Consider the following 18,358-nt stretch of genomic DNA (forward strand, 5'->3'; position numbering starts at 1 on the left):
ATCTAGTTAAAACCTTTCCCTAGACTTATAGATTTTATTATATCATAGACAAAATCAAACCTATAGAGCATAATTGTCTAAAGAAAGGGGATTGGTTTTCAGGTAAGCCCTGTGATTCAATATTTCTTTATTATCTAGAGAAAGTCTATAATAAACACTTATGTCCCCAACCCCAAATATCAGTGTTAATACTGAGGTCTTACTATACTTATCAAACATTGTGGCTGTAAGTATTTATATATATTAACCATGATTTAAAAAGTCAGTCCCTAGGGGCCGGCCCCATGGCATGGTGGTTAAGTGCGCACGCTCTGCTGCTGGAGGCCCGGGTTCGGATTCTGGGTGCGCACCGACACACCGCTTGTCAGGCCACACTGTGGCGGCGTCCCACATAAAGTGGAGGAAGATGGGCACGGATGTTAGCTCAGGGCCAGTCTTCCTCAGCAAAAAGAGGAGGAGTGGTATGGATGTTAGCTCAGGGCTGATCTTTCTCACAAAATAAATAAATAAACAACTTTAAAAATAAAAAATAAAAAAATAAAAAAAATAAAAAGTCAGTCCCTAGAATAGTTATCAAGTTTTACTAATCTCTTAATATTCTACACCTAACAAATGCCCACATATAGTCTATAATCAACAATTATCAGTTGAATAAATGCAAGCTTTTGGCTCCTTTGCAATTAGTATTAATTCACAGTGACTTTTTTGGTCTTACTTACAGAATTTAAATTGGTCAGATCTTAATAATCTGAGATTCGGTCTTTAAAAACACTTATGGTTACATTACCCAGTCTTTTTCTCATTGTCTGCTGCTGACGTAGTTATGGTACCTTCAGATATTACTGCAAAGTCTAGAGAACATGCACTGTACATGCTCCCTTCACTTCTTCCTGGTTTTCTATAGAAACGTAAGGTCCCAAATAGAATAATGAGGACTCAGCAAACGTCCATCAGAGAACGATGACAAGGATGAGTGCGGGGAGGCAAGAGTGGCAGATAACTGACTCTTTCTCCTTGTTCCAACAGCCAGTGATGAAAGAGAGCAGTGTTAGGAGTTGAGCTATTTACGGGCAGGAGTTTGAGCTTGAGAGTTAATATACTTGGATCTAGGAAAGAAGGATAAATAGCAGGTGGAAACGAGGACTTACAAAGTTTTGAAACACAGCTGATTATGTAGGATAACAGCTCTGCAACACATAACCACCATTGGTGCATCATCTTACTTCAAAACGTGTACTTGTACACACACTTCACAAAGAAACTCTGCAGTTTATAGTTTAAGACGTTGTTACAGATAAGCCACTCATTACTTCCATTTGTAGTTTTTCTCCACGTGGTCACATTCAAACACAGCTTCTTTATCATTCCCTTACCCAGTGACTCTCCACCTGGATGGGGAGTGAAAGCAAAAAGGATACTGACTATAGAAAGATGTATTAAATTTTTAGGAGAAAGTATGTATAATTTAAAATTTTCTATTTAATAGTATAGCATAATTTTTAGTTAGAAAATTATGATCATCCCTAATGTTTCTAAAAAGTGTCCTATCTGGAAAGGCTAGATGCATAGTAGCAATGAATCAAGTTTGGAGGTTCACAGGCTGGAGCTTGAATCTGAACTCCGCCAGTTATTAGCACAGTGACTTTGGGTAAGTCACTTAACCTCTGTGTGCCTTAATTTCCTCATCTGTAAAATGGGGTAATAATATTTCCTATCTAGTATATGCCACTGTGAAAATTAAATGAGTCAAGCTATGTAATAAACTTAACACACTGCTTTCAACATATTATACACTCAATAAATATTACCTAATAATTATTCTTAGCTATTAGCCAGTAGGGGTTCACAGAACACAGAATATCTAAGAAGGCAGAGTATTATGTTCCATTAAAGAAAATATATCAGTTTCTCTTCAAAGAGCAGGGGATTTTCTTGCTTATGAAAACAGAACTTTAATTAAAACAGACTGAGAAATACTACTCTAAGCCTTAATCTTACTGGTTCCAGAATAAATGTCATTCATTCAACAAATACATATTATCCCTGTTTCTTGCTCTCCTGCCCCTGACCCCTGATGCCATGCATACAGTGTAGCAATATGGGGATCAAGGAAGACTAACTCAGCACTGTGCTAGGAACTGGGGACGCAGCAGTCGCCAAAGGACCATGAAGACTTGTTCTGATATTAGACATTATGACATCTCAATAGCTTTTGAACACTTACAGTATTTGGGAAAGAAAGTAATCTAACAACGCTTTTTATTTTTTTCTTCATATAACCCAGAGCACCTAGCCCCGTGTCTGCTTATAGAAGGCAACTCTAGTCGACATTTGATCCTTACCATTTTCATTTTCCTAAAACTGCCACGTCCCTTAACTTCCATGGTGTCGTTTCCTCCTGGGTCGTCCCCTACACTGGCCTGACTCTGACTTTTCAATCTGTCACAGAATCCTTTTTCCTTTTCCATCATTTAAATACTCATGTACCTTAGACTTCTGTTCTTAGCCTTCCATTTTCTTTCTTCTGGATGATCTCATCACCCACAGCTTCACCTACCCTCAAATCCTAATTACTCCCAAGCATTTATCTCTAGACTGTCATCTCCCTCTTGGGCTCTTGACCTATATTTTCTATAGCCTACAGGGGCTCTCCCCTGGGTTTCCTACACAGGCATTTCAAATTCAATATATTCAAAACCAAACACATCTTTTCCACCCAAATTCCTCCTTCTTCTCATTGCCCTATCTTGGTTAACTATATCATCTTCTACTGTCTTGAGATAAGATACCAAACAGCCTCCTTGACACTCATGCATACCTTCCTCATCCTCCCTTCTAAGTGCACACTGTAAAATTTATCTCCTCAATATTTGTTAGTCTACCCTACTGTCTCCACGCCTACAGTGATATGCCTTAGATTATACCAAGAGCATACATAGCACAATGGTTGAATACTGGTTCAGGAATTACATGGCCTGAGTTTTTACCAAAGTTCTATCACTAACCGAATGACCATGGGCAAATTATGTAACATCCTGAGACTTGAGGACTAAATAAGCAAATAAATGCAATGCCCTCATAGTAGTGCTTGGCACAATAGTAAACAGTCAAAAATATTAGCTATTGGTACTGTTACTATTACCATATTAAGTATCATTGTATACTTATATACAATATAAGTATATTGTATAATATTATACATTGTATAATAATATACAATATAAGTATATTGGTGGTGTTATTGCTGCATTTATTACAGTGCTGGGCACAAATCTGATAAATAAAAAAATGAATCAGATGGCAACTAGACTTTTGGTGATGAACATGATGTAGTCTATACAGAAGCGAAATATAACAATGTACACTTGAAATTTATATAATGTTATAAACCAATGTTACCTACAAAAAAACAAGTCCAAGGGCAACAATAAAGTATGGTAATATGGAAGGAGCAGTACCGGCCTCAGCGTTCAAGTAAAAGGTAACTTTCCATGACATTTATATATATAAGAGAATTTCACTCAAATAATTCATATTAGAGCTATACCCCTCTGGTTTTTAAATTCTACCAGGTTATGTGTCTTAATAAAGTAATTTAAAAAAAGAGAATCATTTAATTAGTATGTGTTATTGGAATCAGGGGATAGATTGCTACGCAGCAGAAACTGCACATCTGGTCCTATTATGCATTAATTCACTGTGGGCTTTCAACCAGTCTTTTTAACCATTCAGAACTCTGACATTCACTTTATAAAATAAAGATTAAAAAATACCTGTCCAACATACTTGGTTAGGTTTTTGTGACAATATCATGACATAATATGCAAGCCCCATGGAATATGAAAAGCACTCTGTCACCGAAAGGAAAGCTCACTATTAGTATATTACTTCATAGATATGTGATTTGACCTTTATGTTTACAACAAAACGCTGAGGTAAGGAAAATGTACAAAGGATTAAGAGGAGGTAGCTTCTTGGTTTCTGAAAGGAATAACACAATCATTATTAAGGAAGGATGTAAGACGGAAGGAGATTAGGAACGATGAGATTTCTCTTTTGACCAGGATAGAAGAAAAATGGAAAGCTAAATCAACAGAAAATGTAATTGCTTTCAAACCAACGAATATAATATCATGTTGAAAAAAAAAAGTAAATGTTTTTCTACTAGATAACTGTTCCGATGATATGTACTCATTCTCTTGAAAAAATTTAAGTAGCAAGGGAGAGAAGGGAAAAGAATAGAATTTCACTACCTCGAAAAAAAAAGTCTGACATAATAGTGAACAAGACCTTAGGGACACCCAAAATAACAACCTAGTTGAAGATATTAGAAATGATGAAATAAAGCCAGAAAACATCTTCGAAGGAAGTATTTTGCTTAAATTATTTTGGAGATGGTTATTCAGTGAACAGAAACACATCTGGGAATGCATCTGGAAGAAAACTTAATTATCTAATCATTGCTGAATCATTCTTTTTTTTTTTTTCCAATTTCTTTTCTTCTGTTCTGACAAATATTGCTACTTAATGTTTTCAAGTCACTAGGAATAAAACTAGATTGGAAAAATATAACAGAATAAAATACAAATTTAACATAACTTGTCTTTTATCAGACTGCGTCAATATGAACACATGGATGACTGGGACTAACAAAAGGAAGAAAAAGAACACAGGGTATTAATGAGTTAGCATCATTTTTTTTTTTGCAGATAGACTGAAAAAGTAGGTCATAGGATAGGCTGGACAATATGAGATAACTCTGTGACTCACGGAAATCATCCTGCCAAAGTGATCCCGGCTTCGGGCCCTTATGCTCCTTCACTGTCTGAGTATACAGTGGAGAGATCAGAAGACAGAGCTTTCTCTGCAAGGCTGCCACTTCACCCCACTACAAGAGTCTCCTTTATCCCTGAGTGCTCATTGGTTATTGGCTGTGGCATTTCCCTGGGCAATCTCTAGGTGTAGTAAATTCAGGGAGTGTGAATGGATATCAGTGCTAAAAGGGTAATATTCTGGACTCAACAAGACAAATTAATCCAGAAGTACACACTACACTGATAAATAATAATGGCCAATTCTGAGATGGATAATATCATGGAATTAAAAGTCAACACAAAGATGGGAGATTAAGGTGCAACTTACTTCAGATCTATGCAACTTGCAGGTAAACACACAACTGGGCATTAATTCATTCGAACACGTCTTTACTGAATGAGAGAGATGGATTTTGTCTTCCAAGTTTAAGGTCTAGTTAGCATAAAAGCCATTGGACTTCCAACAAAATAATTTATGTAAACAGACAGGTCTTTTATTATACTAGCTGTTTCATTTCTTAAAATGTACCTATCAATAGGATATTACATATTTCTTTCACACGTTCATGTGTGATCTGGAGGACTCAGAGATTCTTTCACTTAGTATTAGAACATATCCTTGAGAGAAGAACTCCTCCGCGTGTTGTCATTTTTCGAACATATGTGAATATATGGTTTATGTTGGGGAGTCACTGTGTAAACTGAACGCTGCTCAAATGACGGGGGCCCAATTAAAGTCGACGTGTAAGGCCCTAAGGCCTTGGGAAGCGTAATTATATCATCTCCAACACGTCCAAGTGAAAAGCCTCTCCTTGGGAAGTGCCTCTTTCAAAATTACACAAAAACATAAAAATTAATGATTTAAATTTTATACTTTTTTTATCCTAGTAATACTTTAAAACATAAGAGAGAAGCCAGTTAAGTGACAGTTAATGAAAGTAGTAAAATTTATGAAGTATTTACTAAAAATTATAAAAACATGAATCTTTCTAAAATCAGAATGACATCTCTTGCTTTGTTCCATAGTTTTCTTCCAAATCTCTACAAATCCCATTACACATTTCAAGGAATCATCTTATCCATTTAAATAAAAACATCAAATTTCTTAGCTAATTTTCCAACTGGATTAATAAATGTGAATAGAATAATTTAAGTCATGAGTGTCTGCTCATGACCAGCTGTTTTAAATTAGTATATTAAATAATTTAGACACTTTTCTTTGCAAAGGTTGCATGATTTAATAAATTCCCATATGCTTCAACATGTGCCAACACTACTAGGTTATCTTAAATCCAGCTGCTGTTATGATAATAGCTGCCAACTTTCAAACAAGTGAAGAGAATAATGAATCAGCTTCAAGTTGGCTCACATGTAAACTTATATTGCTCTCAGCTAAAACATGCGCCAATTTCAACTGTAAAGAAAATTAATTAAAAAGATTTCACCTCCACTGTCTGAGAAACATGGCACCACAAATAGCACTGAATTAACAGTTTAAAAGCCTACAGCTTCAGGTAAACTCCTATGGTTTAAATTTGAGTCTTAAATGCTGCTGTAGGTTGTTTTAAAGATTGGATTTTTTGAAGACAGAGATTAGGAAATGCTGTGTCCCTAATTCATAGTACGAATATTTGAGAAGCCTCACACTGATGGAGGAAAAAATAAATGAGACTCTTTTTTGTTAAAATAAAGGTTCATTACAAAAAAGCCTTCAAAGGCTTCAGAGAAAACAAGATGGAAATGAAAAGGGCCACATTTACACAGGAGCTAAAAAGCAGATAGAAGAAGAGAGCACCAAACCCAACACCATTGTAAGTCAGGGCCATTTTATGAATGAGTGTTAGGCACAAAACAGGGCAACATGATAGTATTAGACTCTCTTTCTAAGAATACAATATTGTATTGAATTTTAATAAACACCAGCCAAAACAACTTTGTGCTGGATCAGTTATCCAGACTAGTGGGTCTACAGAAACGCCTGAAACTTTGGTGTTTCCAATAAGCACTGATCTATTTGGCATAAGGTTATACTGGTTTTTATTGGGAAAAATAAGCAAAATATCAGAGCAGAAGTCTGTTTAAAATATTTCATTTATTTCTAAATGTTCATCATAGTTGAAAATTGTTCATTGGATGAAGGGACTTCCCCAAGAGGACAGCCAAACTTTTTCACAAAGAGCAAAGATGGATCATATTGTCCTCACAGGAGTGAGGCTGTATATGAAAGACTGTATATATCTTATGGTTCTGATGAAGTGTCTAAAATTACGTAAGGATCACCTTGTTAGTAGTGATAATCTGATTTCTTCTTTTTTTCCAAAGGGTACTTGTAATTTTGCTCAGTCGTCTGCTCTGTATATCAGGCATATCATATTGACTGTCTTCTACAGTTTTTCAATACATCTTATAAGCTATAAAGTCATAATCTAAGTATGAAAGTGTATACCAGGGTTGCTTCTGCCTTCACTGCATATACACAATACAGAGTTAATAAAAAATCCCCTGGAGATGCTAACTGGCTAGACTCACATTCTACAATTCCAGTGATTCATAGCACTTGAACTGAAACTGTGGATGGATGGGTACGGGACAGTGTGTCTTCTCCAGGCATCTCCAAAATCCTCTCCAGGAATCTCTGATATTTCCAGTGCTGGAAATACTGGAGAACCCTGGGTAGAGTACTTGGTTCTGGGGTCTTCCAGCCAGTTGGAATAGTTCTAGAAAAGCTACACAGATGCCTCAGAGTAACTCAGAATCCAAAGAAAGGACAACGAGCTTACCCCATGAATAAAGGCAAAAGACTATTTTCTAATACTTTGATGTGATCATCTCTGGACTTCTCTATAGCTCATGGATGTTGCTGAAACTGTTCAAGATGCAACAGATTTAAAAGGTCCATCTTTGGAGCAACATAAAAGGCTAGAACTTGTTGTGAAATTGTTGCCCAGTTAAGTAGCCACAGTAATTCCACAAACAATTGAGTCAGCACTCACCCAAACGGAGGTAAAAGAAAGGTGTTGATTCCTCAACCACACTGAATCACACTGATGCAACAAACTATTTGGGAAGTGTTCTAGTCTATTCTGCACAACAGGATGCCCGTCTACACTTGGCAAAATCTTGTGCAACAGGTATGAATTGTGCACATTATTTGCTACTGCTTTAGTAAGCAGGAGGCAAGAAATTTCACAGGTGCAACAATTTATTTGCAATTTTGACAACATTCCATTCACTAGTGCCAGCGTGCCCAAAAGGACTCTCTTACATGAGAGAAGTTTACCTACAATAAGCTAGAATAAATGCAAAGGAGGGATACAGGCCAACAAGAGGCATCTAACATAAAAATCCTTATGCTTTAGCCTTGACCTCAGTTCTATTCAAGATCAGAAAGTATTAGAGATAGTAGAGATCCGTCATTATTCTGTTTTCTGCTTTGAAGGCTGTATATACTTAATGATTATAATTATGAAATCCTAGAATAAATATATCTTCTATACACTGATTTGAATATTCGAACAATTGGCCGTAATTGTTTAAATGCATACTGAGTGTCTTTATTTCTGGTGGTTAGGATAATCAAGAAACGCCTAGAGGTGAAAAAAAATTAGAAAGACACATAAAGGAAAGATGAGGAAGGAAGGAGAAAGTAAACAAAAGAAAAAGATTTTAAAAGATTTGTATGTAGTCAGGATAAGTGACTAATTGAAGGTGGAAAAAATAATTGCTTACAATTTGTATAAAGCAATCATATCCATGTAGTACTTTAACATGGTACAAAGGTACATAATTATAAACAAGAAGATGGAAACAAAAAGTTGTATCTTAATTAAGAAAAACAACAGAGCAAAAATTATGGAAAAAAATTAATGGAGAGTGGGAAGACCCATGCCACAAATATGCCAAGATAAATGACATATCCCCAAGGGGGAGAACAGTGCCCTAGACATGAGAAGGTTCTGTATAGCCTTGGCCAGCACTATTTCCTGCCTTGTATAATCACAGAAGGCATTCAACGTTTGGTGATGATGAGAAGCAGGATTTTGAAGAATATAATTATCGGCTGCAAGTGTTTTCTGTGGAAACAAAATGATCATTCATGTCTGAGATTGTGTAAATATGCCTTAATTTTGGTGAAAAGCAATTTGAACTATAAAAAATAGAATCCCCAAATCTCCTTATAAATCACAATTCTTCAAGTAAACTACAGGGAGAAGCGTGTAAAAGCAAAGACATTCCAGATACTCTTCAAAAAATGCCATTTAGTAGAAAATTATCTATTTTGTAGTTACATGATTTGGTCTACCTCCATGTCAAAATCAGCTCACAACTTCAAAAAGCCATATGAAAAGAGATTTAAGCAGAGCAAAGCTAAAGCAGGTTTCATCTACTAGGTCAGGTATAAAAATGATCACAATCATGTTACCTTAGGAAGACTGGCAACCTTACATAAGTTAATGGTGTGTCATGCACAGGGGGAAGGTGGATATAAACTGAGGAGAAAGAAGAAACCACATCAAGGGTGCCTAAGAAAACTTAAAGGCTTTGAAAGCTTCAAAAGTCTCGCCTTCGAACTCTGGTACCTTTAACTGTGGCTACAATAAGTGCATTTTTGCCACATGCTTTTGAAAGAAAAAAGAAATGGTTATTTTCATAAGTATTAACAGACTTACTTCTCTTTCAGAAAATCCACTACTCTTTTGAAGTCAGCCACACAGTATTCTCTTTTCATTTCCATGAGTACAGTGTCAGAGGCAGATTGGACTGGTATGTGCAGAAAAGCGTAGACTCTAGGATGATTAAGGATTTTTGCCATTTCCTTTAAAAAAATAAGAGAAAACATTAATCATTTTAACAAATTGGGGAACGGTTTCCCTAAGATCAACACTCACAAGTGCAAGCAAATAAACATCGCTGAAAACAGATCATCTGGGCTCTTAAAGTGAATGTCAATTGGCAGTACTCTATGATGACATTTGGGAATTTAATATTCCTTTCATAGGATTCCTCATATGAGTTATTTCCTCATGCTCATTGTCTCTCTTAGGTGACAATACAGAGATAAGCTCATGTAATCCCTAAAAGAGTACAAAGATTTTGAGTACTTCAAAATAAACACCATTCCTCTCTTGCCTCAAAGAAGTTTTATATTCTGCCTTGTTACATCAGCAGGAAAAATAGTAATATTTTAGGCAAAGAGTTGAGGTCATACAGTCTTGTGTACTTGAATAAAGGTTCTAAATTTAGGGCAAGTCAACACTTTTTTTTTTAATACTGAAAGAGAAAAAAAGCAATCTACAACTCACCTGTTTCTTTTTCAGCTAGTTAATGAACACATATTTTTTGAGTATCTACTAAGCAAAGGGCACAGTATGAGGCAATGAAGCCATTCAGTTCACCACTGGTCACCTGCTGACATCTACCTTTAAGATGCAGAGTTTGAAAGAAGAGAAATAAAGGAAGAACAGGAAGAAGAATCTGTCTTGCAAAGTTAAAGAGAGCAAAGTTGAGTGAAACAAATTAGGAAACCCAGAGATTGTTTTAAAATTCCTCCAAGAATATAAGGGGGGTAGGAAAAACAGTGATAAAAGGAAAGCTCTGGTAACTTAACTATTTATGCAAGCAATAAGAGAATTGACTAATTTAGCTCCTCTCCATGGCTGCAAGGCTGTGGGCTCACCAATGAGTGAGAGAGACAGTAAGAGAGAGAGAGAGGCAGACAGGGTGAGGGAGGGAGGGCAAAGAGTCTAATAGAGAAAAAAATGCCAAGGAAGGAACTGCTCTTTAATAACTTGCATGTGTCCAGTGATTTTTAGTTTTCAAAGTACCGCACTTGCACATCTGTTATCTCATTTCATCCTTAGAACAATATTTTTATCTTATGAAGTCAAAGAGCCAGCTAATTCCATATAGTCACCTCTTAGTTATTCAGGGGTCAGGCATGCATATGTATCAACCATGTCCTTTGTTACTCCATTTTCTTTCCACTGACTGTGAGCATCAGCATTTTTACCAAAGTGGAAGAAAAGAGTGATTAACTCAAATCAGTCACCTTCTTAGTAGCAGCTTAGTTGTTTTGACTGCAAAATTCAACTAGCCAAACAATATTACTCCTGGATATCCTTTATCTATGTTTCTCTACCAGGAATTAATCTTGTTATATATAAATTACTAAATTGGAACTAAAGTTGAAGAATTTCTTATTTAGCAGAAAAATAACTGGTTAACACATTATCTGAAGATTCCCTTCACAAAACTGTTACATTTCTTGGCTGGGTATTTAGTCAGTAGGCTCTTCATATTCATACCGAACATCTACTGTGGATAAGGCTGTGTGAGGCAGGGCAACACTTATCATTATGAACCCTATAGTAAATACGTCGGCCTTCTGCTCTAATTCTCTGCCTTTCAGGTTTTTCACACCTGAACATCAAGATTCCTAAACAGTGTAAGAAAACTAATTGTACAAAAACCTTTGTTTTCTAAAGGGGCAGGACCCTCAGCTTTAGCTAACTTTCAACATATCTATTGTGGTAAAATACAACACCTTAACAAATAACACAATTTATGAAATGAAACTTCACTCTCAATCTCTGTGCCTTGGTTTACACTCATCTGTAAAATGGAGATAGTGGTAATACCCACCTCTCAGGGCTACTGGGCTATTGTGAAAATAAAATAAGATAATCCAGTATGTGCTTATATGTAAGCACTCAATATAGAAATTATCTAATTATTCTTCTTCCTTGGACAGTATTTAAAGTTCATGGTAACACATTTTCACACAGATTAATGGGAACCTATCAATAAATAGAGCAGCTTTTCAACAAGCTGGTTCCCTTAACTAGTAAGTGAAGGAGAGATAACTTGTGCTGATTTACATAAGATAAATTTGAAAGGGGCTCCCAGCAAACATGACCCCGGGCCAGAAAGGGTAGTGAAGTTTCTCTTGCAAACACTCAGGGTGGCCTCCTACTATAAACAGGATACTGCACTAGATGAAACCTTGACAATTTACAAATTAAAACGTTAATAGCAAACAAGTAGGATAAATTTGGTGGTTTTTCCCCTTTGGCTCTCAAAATAAGACTTCCCACTAGTAATTACCTTCATCTTCATCCTACAGACTTTGCAACCTTTAATGGTAGGCACCAGAACACAAAATAAAAATAACCTTGCCTCTTAATTAAAGTCTCTATTTCTCCTACTGAAAGAATCATGACTTAACATAAATTAATGTCCCCCAAAGAGACTAAGTACATATTTTTAGTTTTGTTTTTCCTTCTGTCCCTCTTCTTACTCAGCACTGTTGGTTAAGGATAACCTTTGGTCTCTTTACCTTTCAAAATTCTTCCCTTATTTTTAAGGTTCAGCTTATAGTTAACAGGTTCTCTGGTGCAAGAGATTACTTCTTCCTCCATGATTCCTCAGCAATCTGTTCCTGGCCTTATCCAAGTGTCTCTTGGTTCTACCTTGCAATATGATAATGAATCTCCAAGATGGAAGCTCTACAACAGCAGGGATTATGTTTTCCTCCTCTCCCTGAATCTCTACAATGGCTAGTACTGTGTTAAGTATGCCACCAAACATACAAATATAGATACGGGTTAAAACCACATCAAGATACATTGAAAGAGATTGAAAATACAACTGCTATTTGATAGGAAGACAAATTTTCAATTAACAGTTCAGTTTGGCTAAAGCAGGCAAACAAGCACATATTCAAGCAAGTAAACAAGTATACAATCAGCCTGCCTTAATTTTTGGAAGAAGTGAAAAATTATATGTTAATATATAAGTAAATATATACATAAGTAAAAATCAAACACTTTACAGGTAGCCCCACCATGGGTTATATTTCTAAGTCTGTTGGAGCTTTAGATTGGAATCACGATGTATTTTTTTATAGAAGTAATTTATAAACAATGTGCAGGGTCCAAGTTAACCAAAAGAAAAAGGAGCACTTAGTTCAAAATGTGGCTAATAGAAAAATAGCAGGCACAAGCAACCCTGTGCTCTGAGTCGGGTGAGAGAGCCTGAGTAGATAAGCAAGAAGGCTAGCAAGCATGTGTGCACACAAGGGTGTGTGTGTGTGTGTGCGTGCGTTTTGTTGGGAAGATCTGGTAGCAAGTAGCATGGAGACAGTATCTATTTTAATATATGTTCACTTATAATTTAAGGATTGATGTATCAAAGCTGCTTAAAATATAGATGGTGACTATTTTATAGGCAGGCAGAAGAGAATGGCTAACCAGATCAACAAAACAGTATTTCTAGCTGGTGGTTTTACACAGAGCGCTCCTATTACAAATTGATACTCACCTCAATGTTGGGTAAATTTTTTATGAACTTAAAAAGCAAAGAAAAAATAATGAATTGAATGAAAACAGGCAAAATTTTAAAAAGCAATCCTATGTATAGGTACATTTTAAAAGTAATTGCGGTTTCATTTTTATTGCCCTGAAGTCATCAAATTAACCATCATATTCTACCTGAGTTTGAATATATATACTACTAGTTTAACAAAGTAATTCAATGTGTGAGAGTGGGTAAAATATATTAATTCTTGTGTTCAGACGTATTGGCATTCAGATTGATAGTTATCAGTCAGAAAGTCCTCTCAGATTATAGCTTTGTTAGGAAGTATATACACATTTAAAATGCTAAACATTACATTGCTTTGCTGTTTTCAAGTAATCTAAGATATACGACAAAGCAAGAAAACACTTCAAAAAAAGAGAAACTATATCATTACCTTTAAACATTTAAAAAATACTTTTTTTGAGAAAAATTCACATACCATACAATTCACTCATAAAAAGCATGCAATTAAATGTTTTTTTAGTATATTCACAGGGTTGTGCAACCATTACCACAATATAATTTTAAAATATCTTTATAACTCCTAACACAGACCCTATGCCCACTAGCAGTCTCTTCACATGTTCCCCCATTCCACAACCCTCTTCCTCCAGCCTTAAACAACCACTAGTCTACTTTCTAGCTCTATAAATCTGCAGATTCTGGACATTTCATATAAATAGAATCACACAATATGTGGTCTTCTGTGACTGGCTTCTTTCATTTATAATGTTTTTAAGGGTCATCCACGTTAAAGCATGTAGGCAATTTTTTCAATTAAATAAAACAGCAATTTAGAATTTATTAAATAGATCACTTCATGCAAATCTATTTCAAATGGATTTTTGTTTTTTAAGAAAAGCCAGTGCTTCTCTACGTCTCTCTTTTTCCCCCCTCTTCCACAGTCTAAGTTCTGAAGCGGAGACAACTTGAACAGAGCTTTGGTAAACCCATGACGGATATGTAGCATGAGCAAGAAATACATTTTTTTTTGTTATAAGCCATTGAGATTTTTTAAATCATCTGCTATACAGCATAACCTAATGCATCCTACTGACACAATGTCATTTTATGGATGAAGAAAACTAACATTTGGAGATGTTCAAAATAGCATGTCCACAATGAAGAGCAGTAAGTAGAGTCACTAGATTTAGAACCTAAGCCTGTGAGACTGCCGAGTCCTTTTTCTTAACCGATTTTCAGCAAGTACTGGAATGGAAGTATCTATCAATTGCAAAGGTAGAACATGGGAGGAAGAAATTAACTATTATGTGGGCAACAGAAGGTTTCACTCCAAATGGAGATCAATTTTGAATGATAATTTTCCAGGCAAACAGCAACAGGTAACACATAACATACTCCAACGTCTTGACATACAAGGCTGTATATTTTGTAAAATAATTTAGTGACCTGTCATATCAGTTCTGCTTTTTTCAGTCTAATAATATCAATTATATTTAAAAATACACTTAGGAAAATAAAAAGTACACTTGGGGACCACAATGATTCTCTACCTATTTACTCTTTTATCAAAGACACTAATTATAACATTCTTTGTTGAAATAATTTTAAAGACAGAATTGTTCACTTGAGGAGTTGGGCTTACAGATTTTATGAGGCTGAACCCGTTACATAATTTTAGAAAAAAGATGCATAAAGTAATTAGTATACATAAAATAATGAAAAAACACTGTTCTTTTAAAAATGAACATTTTTCTCTATTATAAAAGTAATATACATTCATTTTTGAGATTTTGGAAAACAGAAAAACAGCATGAGAAAAACTAATTATGGTTAAAATAATCACTGTTAGAAAAATTCACTACTCTTGCTATTATCTCGAAACAATTAAATTATAAAATTACATCTGATACTATCTAGTAGGTTTAGAAAAAGTGAAATGATTTTCAAAGACCAAAATATTAAGCTAATAATATTTCTTGACAGTACATCATTTGGTTTGACCTCAATTTCTTCAAAAATCAAAGAAGAAAACCTTTCTTCTAAGCAGGGTCCAAATCACCCAGGCACTTATACTCAAGAGGCTCATAATGCTTCCACATTAGCATAACAGGAGAGAGAAATCTGAATATGAAAACACAAATAAGAATCAGTAAAACATCTTAGAATCATTCCTGAAGAAGATATTACCATTGGAGCAATGTTGTCCCTGGAGCTATGATGAGAGAGTGGAAACAATAAACAGACAGGAAAGAAATTTCTTTTTTCAAAAAGAATTTAAATGAGAAGGAAAGTAAAAGAAGAAAAGAGGGAAGGGCAATTCTCTCCCCACTCACAAATTTACTGTAATGTAAGGGAATTCTTAAAAGTCCTTCAAGATCTTCAGTCTTAAAAATAGGAACCATAAGCAGTCATTTAACTGGATTGATTATTAGAGGAACCAAGAAAGCTTCTAGCCTTCTTCAAATCACAATACTATTAGTGGTATAGTAGTAGCAATAGCAATAATAATAATAATAAAAATAATAATAGCAGTTAGTATCCTATGCGCTAGACACTGTGTTGAGTAATACTCATTATCTCACTGAAATTTCTGAACGAACCTAGGAAGTAGTAGTTTTACTCAATCTAAGACTTAGAGAAATTAATTACTTTGCCCAAGGCACAGTGGTGGAGCTGGAATGTAAACATAGTCACCCCGACTCTTGAAGGGTACCAGAATATGCCAGCCCCAAATATGCCTATTTGGCATATGGATTATTTTGAGCTAAAGGCCATTGAGAACCAGCAGATGCAGGAAAAGCTCTAAAAACAGGGCCCCCATTTTCCTTTTGTAAAGGAAATTTCTATTTATAAAGGAGATTTCCATTTGTAAAGATGGAAATGTAGGAAAAAAAGGCATTAAGATGGAAATGCTATACTAAGAAGAGGACTTGTACAACACATCAATTGTAAAGGCAAGCCTTAAATCTGCATAACAAACCTTACTAGGCAATCCTTGTTTACCACACTTTTTCTGGTCACCTTCCCAGAACTTGCCTCCCTCACCCTCAAGCCCCAAATCGCTTTTCCTTTGTTGTAGCATAAGATGGTATATAAACCCAAGTTCTAAACATCCCTCTGGATTACTGATCGTTGGGTGCTTCCATATGTACATGTGCAATGCACATGTTTTTCTCTTGTTAATTTCTTTGGCCAGTCTTACTTATAGAACCCCACCTGGAGAACCTAAGAGAGGTAGAGGAAAAGATTTTTCCTCCCCTACACACTACTCCATCAAATGTGTCTCACAAGAGCATCATTTCTGAGGATTGATCTGTGACCCTCCCTAAACCTAAAATCATTCCTGAGGAATAACACAAACCAATTCACACAAAGATGTTAACAATAAATCGTTTCTGGAAGCGGGGTTGAAAAGAAGCAGTGGAGAGCAGTCTCTCCAAAACAAGACACAAAAAAATATATCATAGACAACTTATATTTTGTTAGAAAGCAAAATTCTCCTTATGTTGGACTTATTAGAAATGTGTGGATTTTTTTCAAATGTCTCAAAATGCATGAATTAAATGGCTCTCATTACATTACTTGAAATTAGGTGATAAATTAATAGGATCTTTGCAGTCTTCTGCTACTGAACAATATGAACTGATAAATGGGTATATAATTTTTATAAGGCAACAAAGAGGGACATATTTCCTCCGTGTTGCACTTGAATTGTTTTCACTTGGTAAAACTGGCTTCCCCTTTCAGTTCTTTAATTGGAACTGAAAAGAAAACATTTCCAGTTACTGTGTGGTAGGCTAGCTTGTGTAAGAACACCTTGTCAGAATATTTTCTGAGATTCTAACCCGCTGCTTTTTAAAGCACTGTGGCTCCAAAGTTACAAGATCAGATAGCCTGTTTAGCACGTAAAGATACACCAGGAAAAACTTCCACTTGGTGAGCCAAATTTACTAAGACTTGAGCTATTTTTTAATGTTTTTTTAATTTTTTTAATCAAATGGAAGTTAAAATTCTATGCAATTAAAGTACATTTCTTCATATTAGAGAGGAAAAAGAAAATTTTTATTTTCCTCCTTGCTGTCAAAGTCTGTGGCCCCTACAAACATAAAAATCTTACGCACCTTTCTTGCATCATAACAATAGAAGCAATCATTTGATGTGGAAGTATTTTCATATCTTAATTTTGCCATTTTTATAGGATTAGAGTATTTTTTTTAAAAATATGGTAGAAGGCTTTGAACTTACTCTTTTCAATGATTAAATGTGTTATAAATATACATTATTAATACATTATGTTTACCTGGCTTCAGAACTGGATAAACATGGGCGTAAATAACAATGACTGAGATATAATGTACTGTATTACATGCTAAAAATTTCCCTCTGTCTTAGGTGAGACCAATGATTTCTAAATCAAGTATTATGTCTTTTTTAATATTTCAAAGTTAGTTAGAGATTAAGAATATAGAAGACAGCTTGGAAAAGAAAGAACTATGTCAAAGATGAATCTCACAAAATGAGTAATATGCTGAAATGAACCATGATGGAGGGTGAGGGTAATCAACAGTTGTTTACACAATGTTTAGATCATTTCTTTTGTCCTATCCTCACAGGACTCTAAATAAAATCACTCCATAGAGGTATCCAATGAGCACAGTTCAAAGAGGATATTTAGAAGGAACTGGGAATTATTTTGAAAGGGGTGTCCCTGAAGAAATGGTGTCAAAAAGTGGGAGAACACACTCCAGATGAAGAAGTTTATCTCGACTACGGAGGCTGCCCTGAGGAAAATTAATACTCCGATGTGTCTTCAGCTGAGTGAAATGAGGAAAGGAAAACCCCAACTCTTAGGGGTTTAAGGATTACATATTAAAACTGTTCATTAAAACTAAAAACAAATGAGATACTCCCATCTAAGTGTTTTATTTTCTGCTTAATAAACTATTAAATAGCTTTCTGTAATTGCTGATTATACAAAAGAAGTTTAAAAATGAATTCAGTATGGATGAAGGCATAAAGAGGATGTGGTGTATATGTATTTATATACACACACACCCATACACAGTGGAATATTATTTAGCCATTTAAAAAGAAGGAAAGCCTGCCATTTGCAACAACCTGAATGAACCTCGAGGGTATTATGCTAAGTGACATAGTCAGAGAGAGAAAGATAAATACTGTATGATCTCACTTATATGTGGAATTAACAAAAAAACAAAACA

At 35.2% G+C, this 18,358-nt stretch overlaps 1 protein-coding gene across 5 annotated transcripts in view; it reads right to left on the minus strand.

The window, feature by feature from the left end:
* CDKAL1 (CDK5 regulatory subunit associated protein 1 like 1) overlaps positions 1-18,358 on the minus strand; it is a 639,139-nt gene that overhangs the window by 241,389 nt on the left and 379,392 nt on the right. For all 5 annotated transcript variants that reach the window (XM_058555174.1, XM_058555173.1, XM_058555170.1 and 2 more), the window contains exon 11: positions 9,485-9,630. In XM_058555174.1, coding sequence (XP_058411157.1) covers positions 9,485-9,630 — 146 coding nt within the window. The remainder of the gene's footprint in view (positions 1-9,484; positions 9,631-18,358) is intronic.

The sequence above is a fragment of the Diceros bicornis genome, chromosome 14 (assembly GCF_020826845.1).
Source record: "Diceros bicornis minor isolate mBicDic1 chromosome 14, mDicBic1.mat.cur, whole genome shotgun sequence".
In the NCBI taxonomy this organism is placed as follows: domain Eukaryota; kingdom Metazoa; phylum Chordata; class Mammalia; order Perissodactyla; family Rhinocerotidae; genus Diceros; species Diceros bicornis.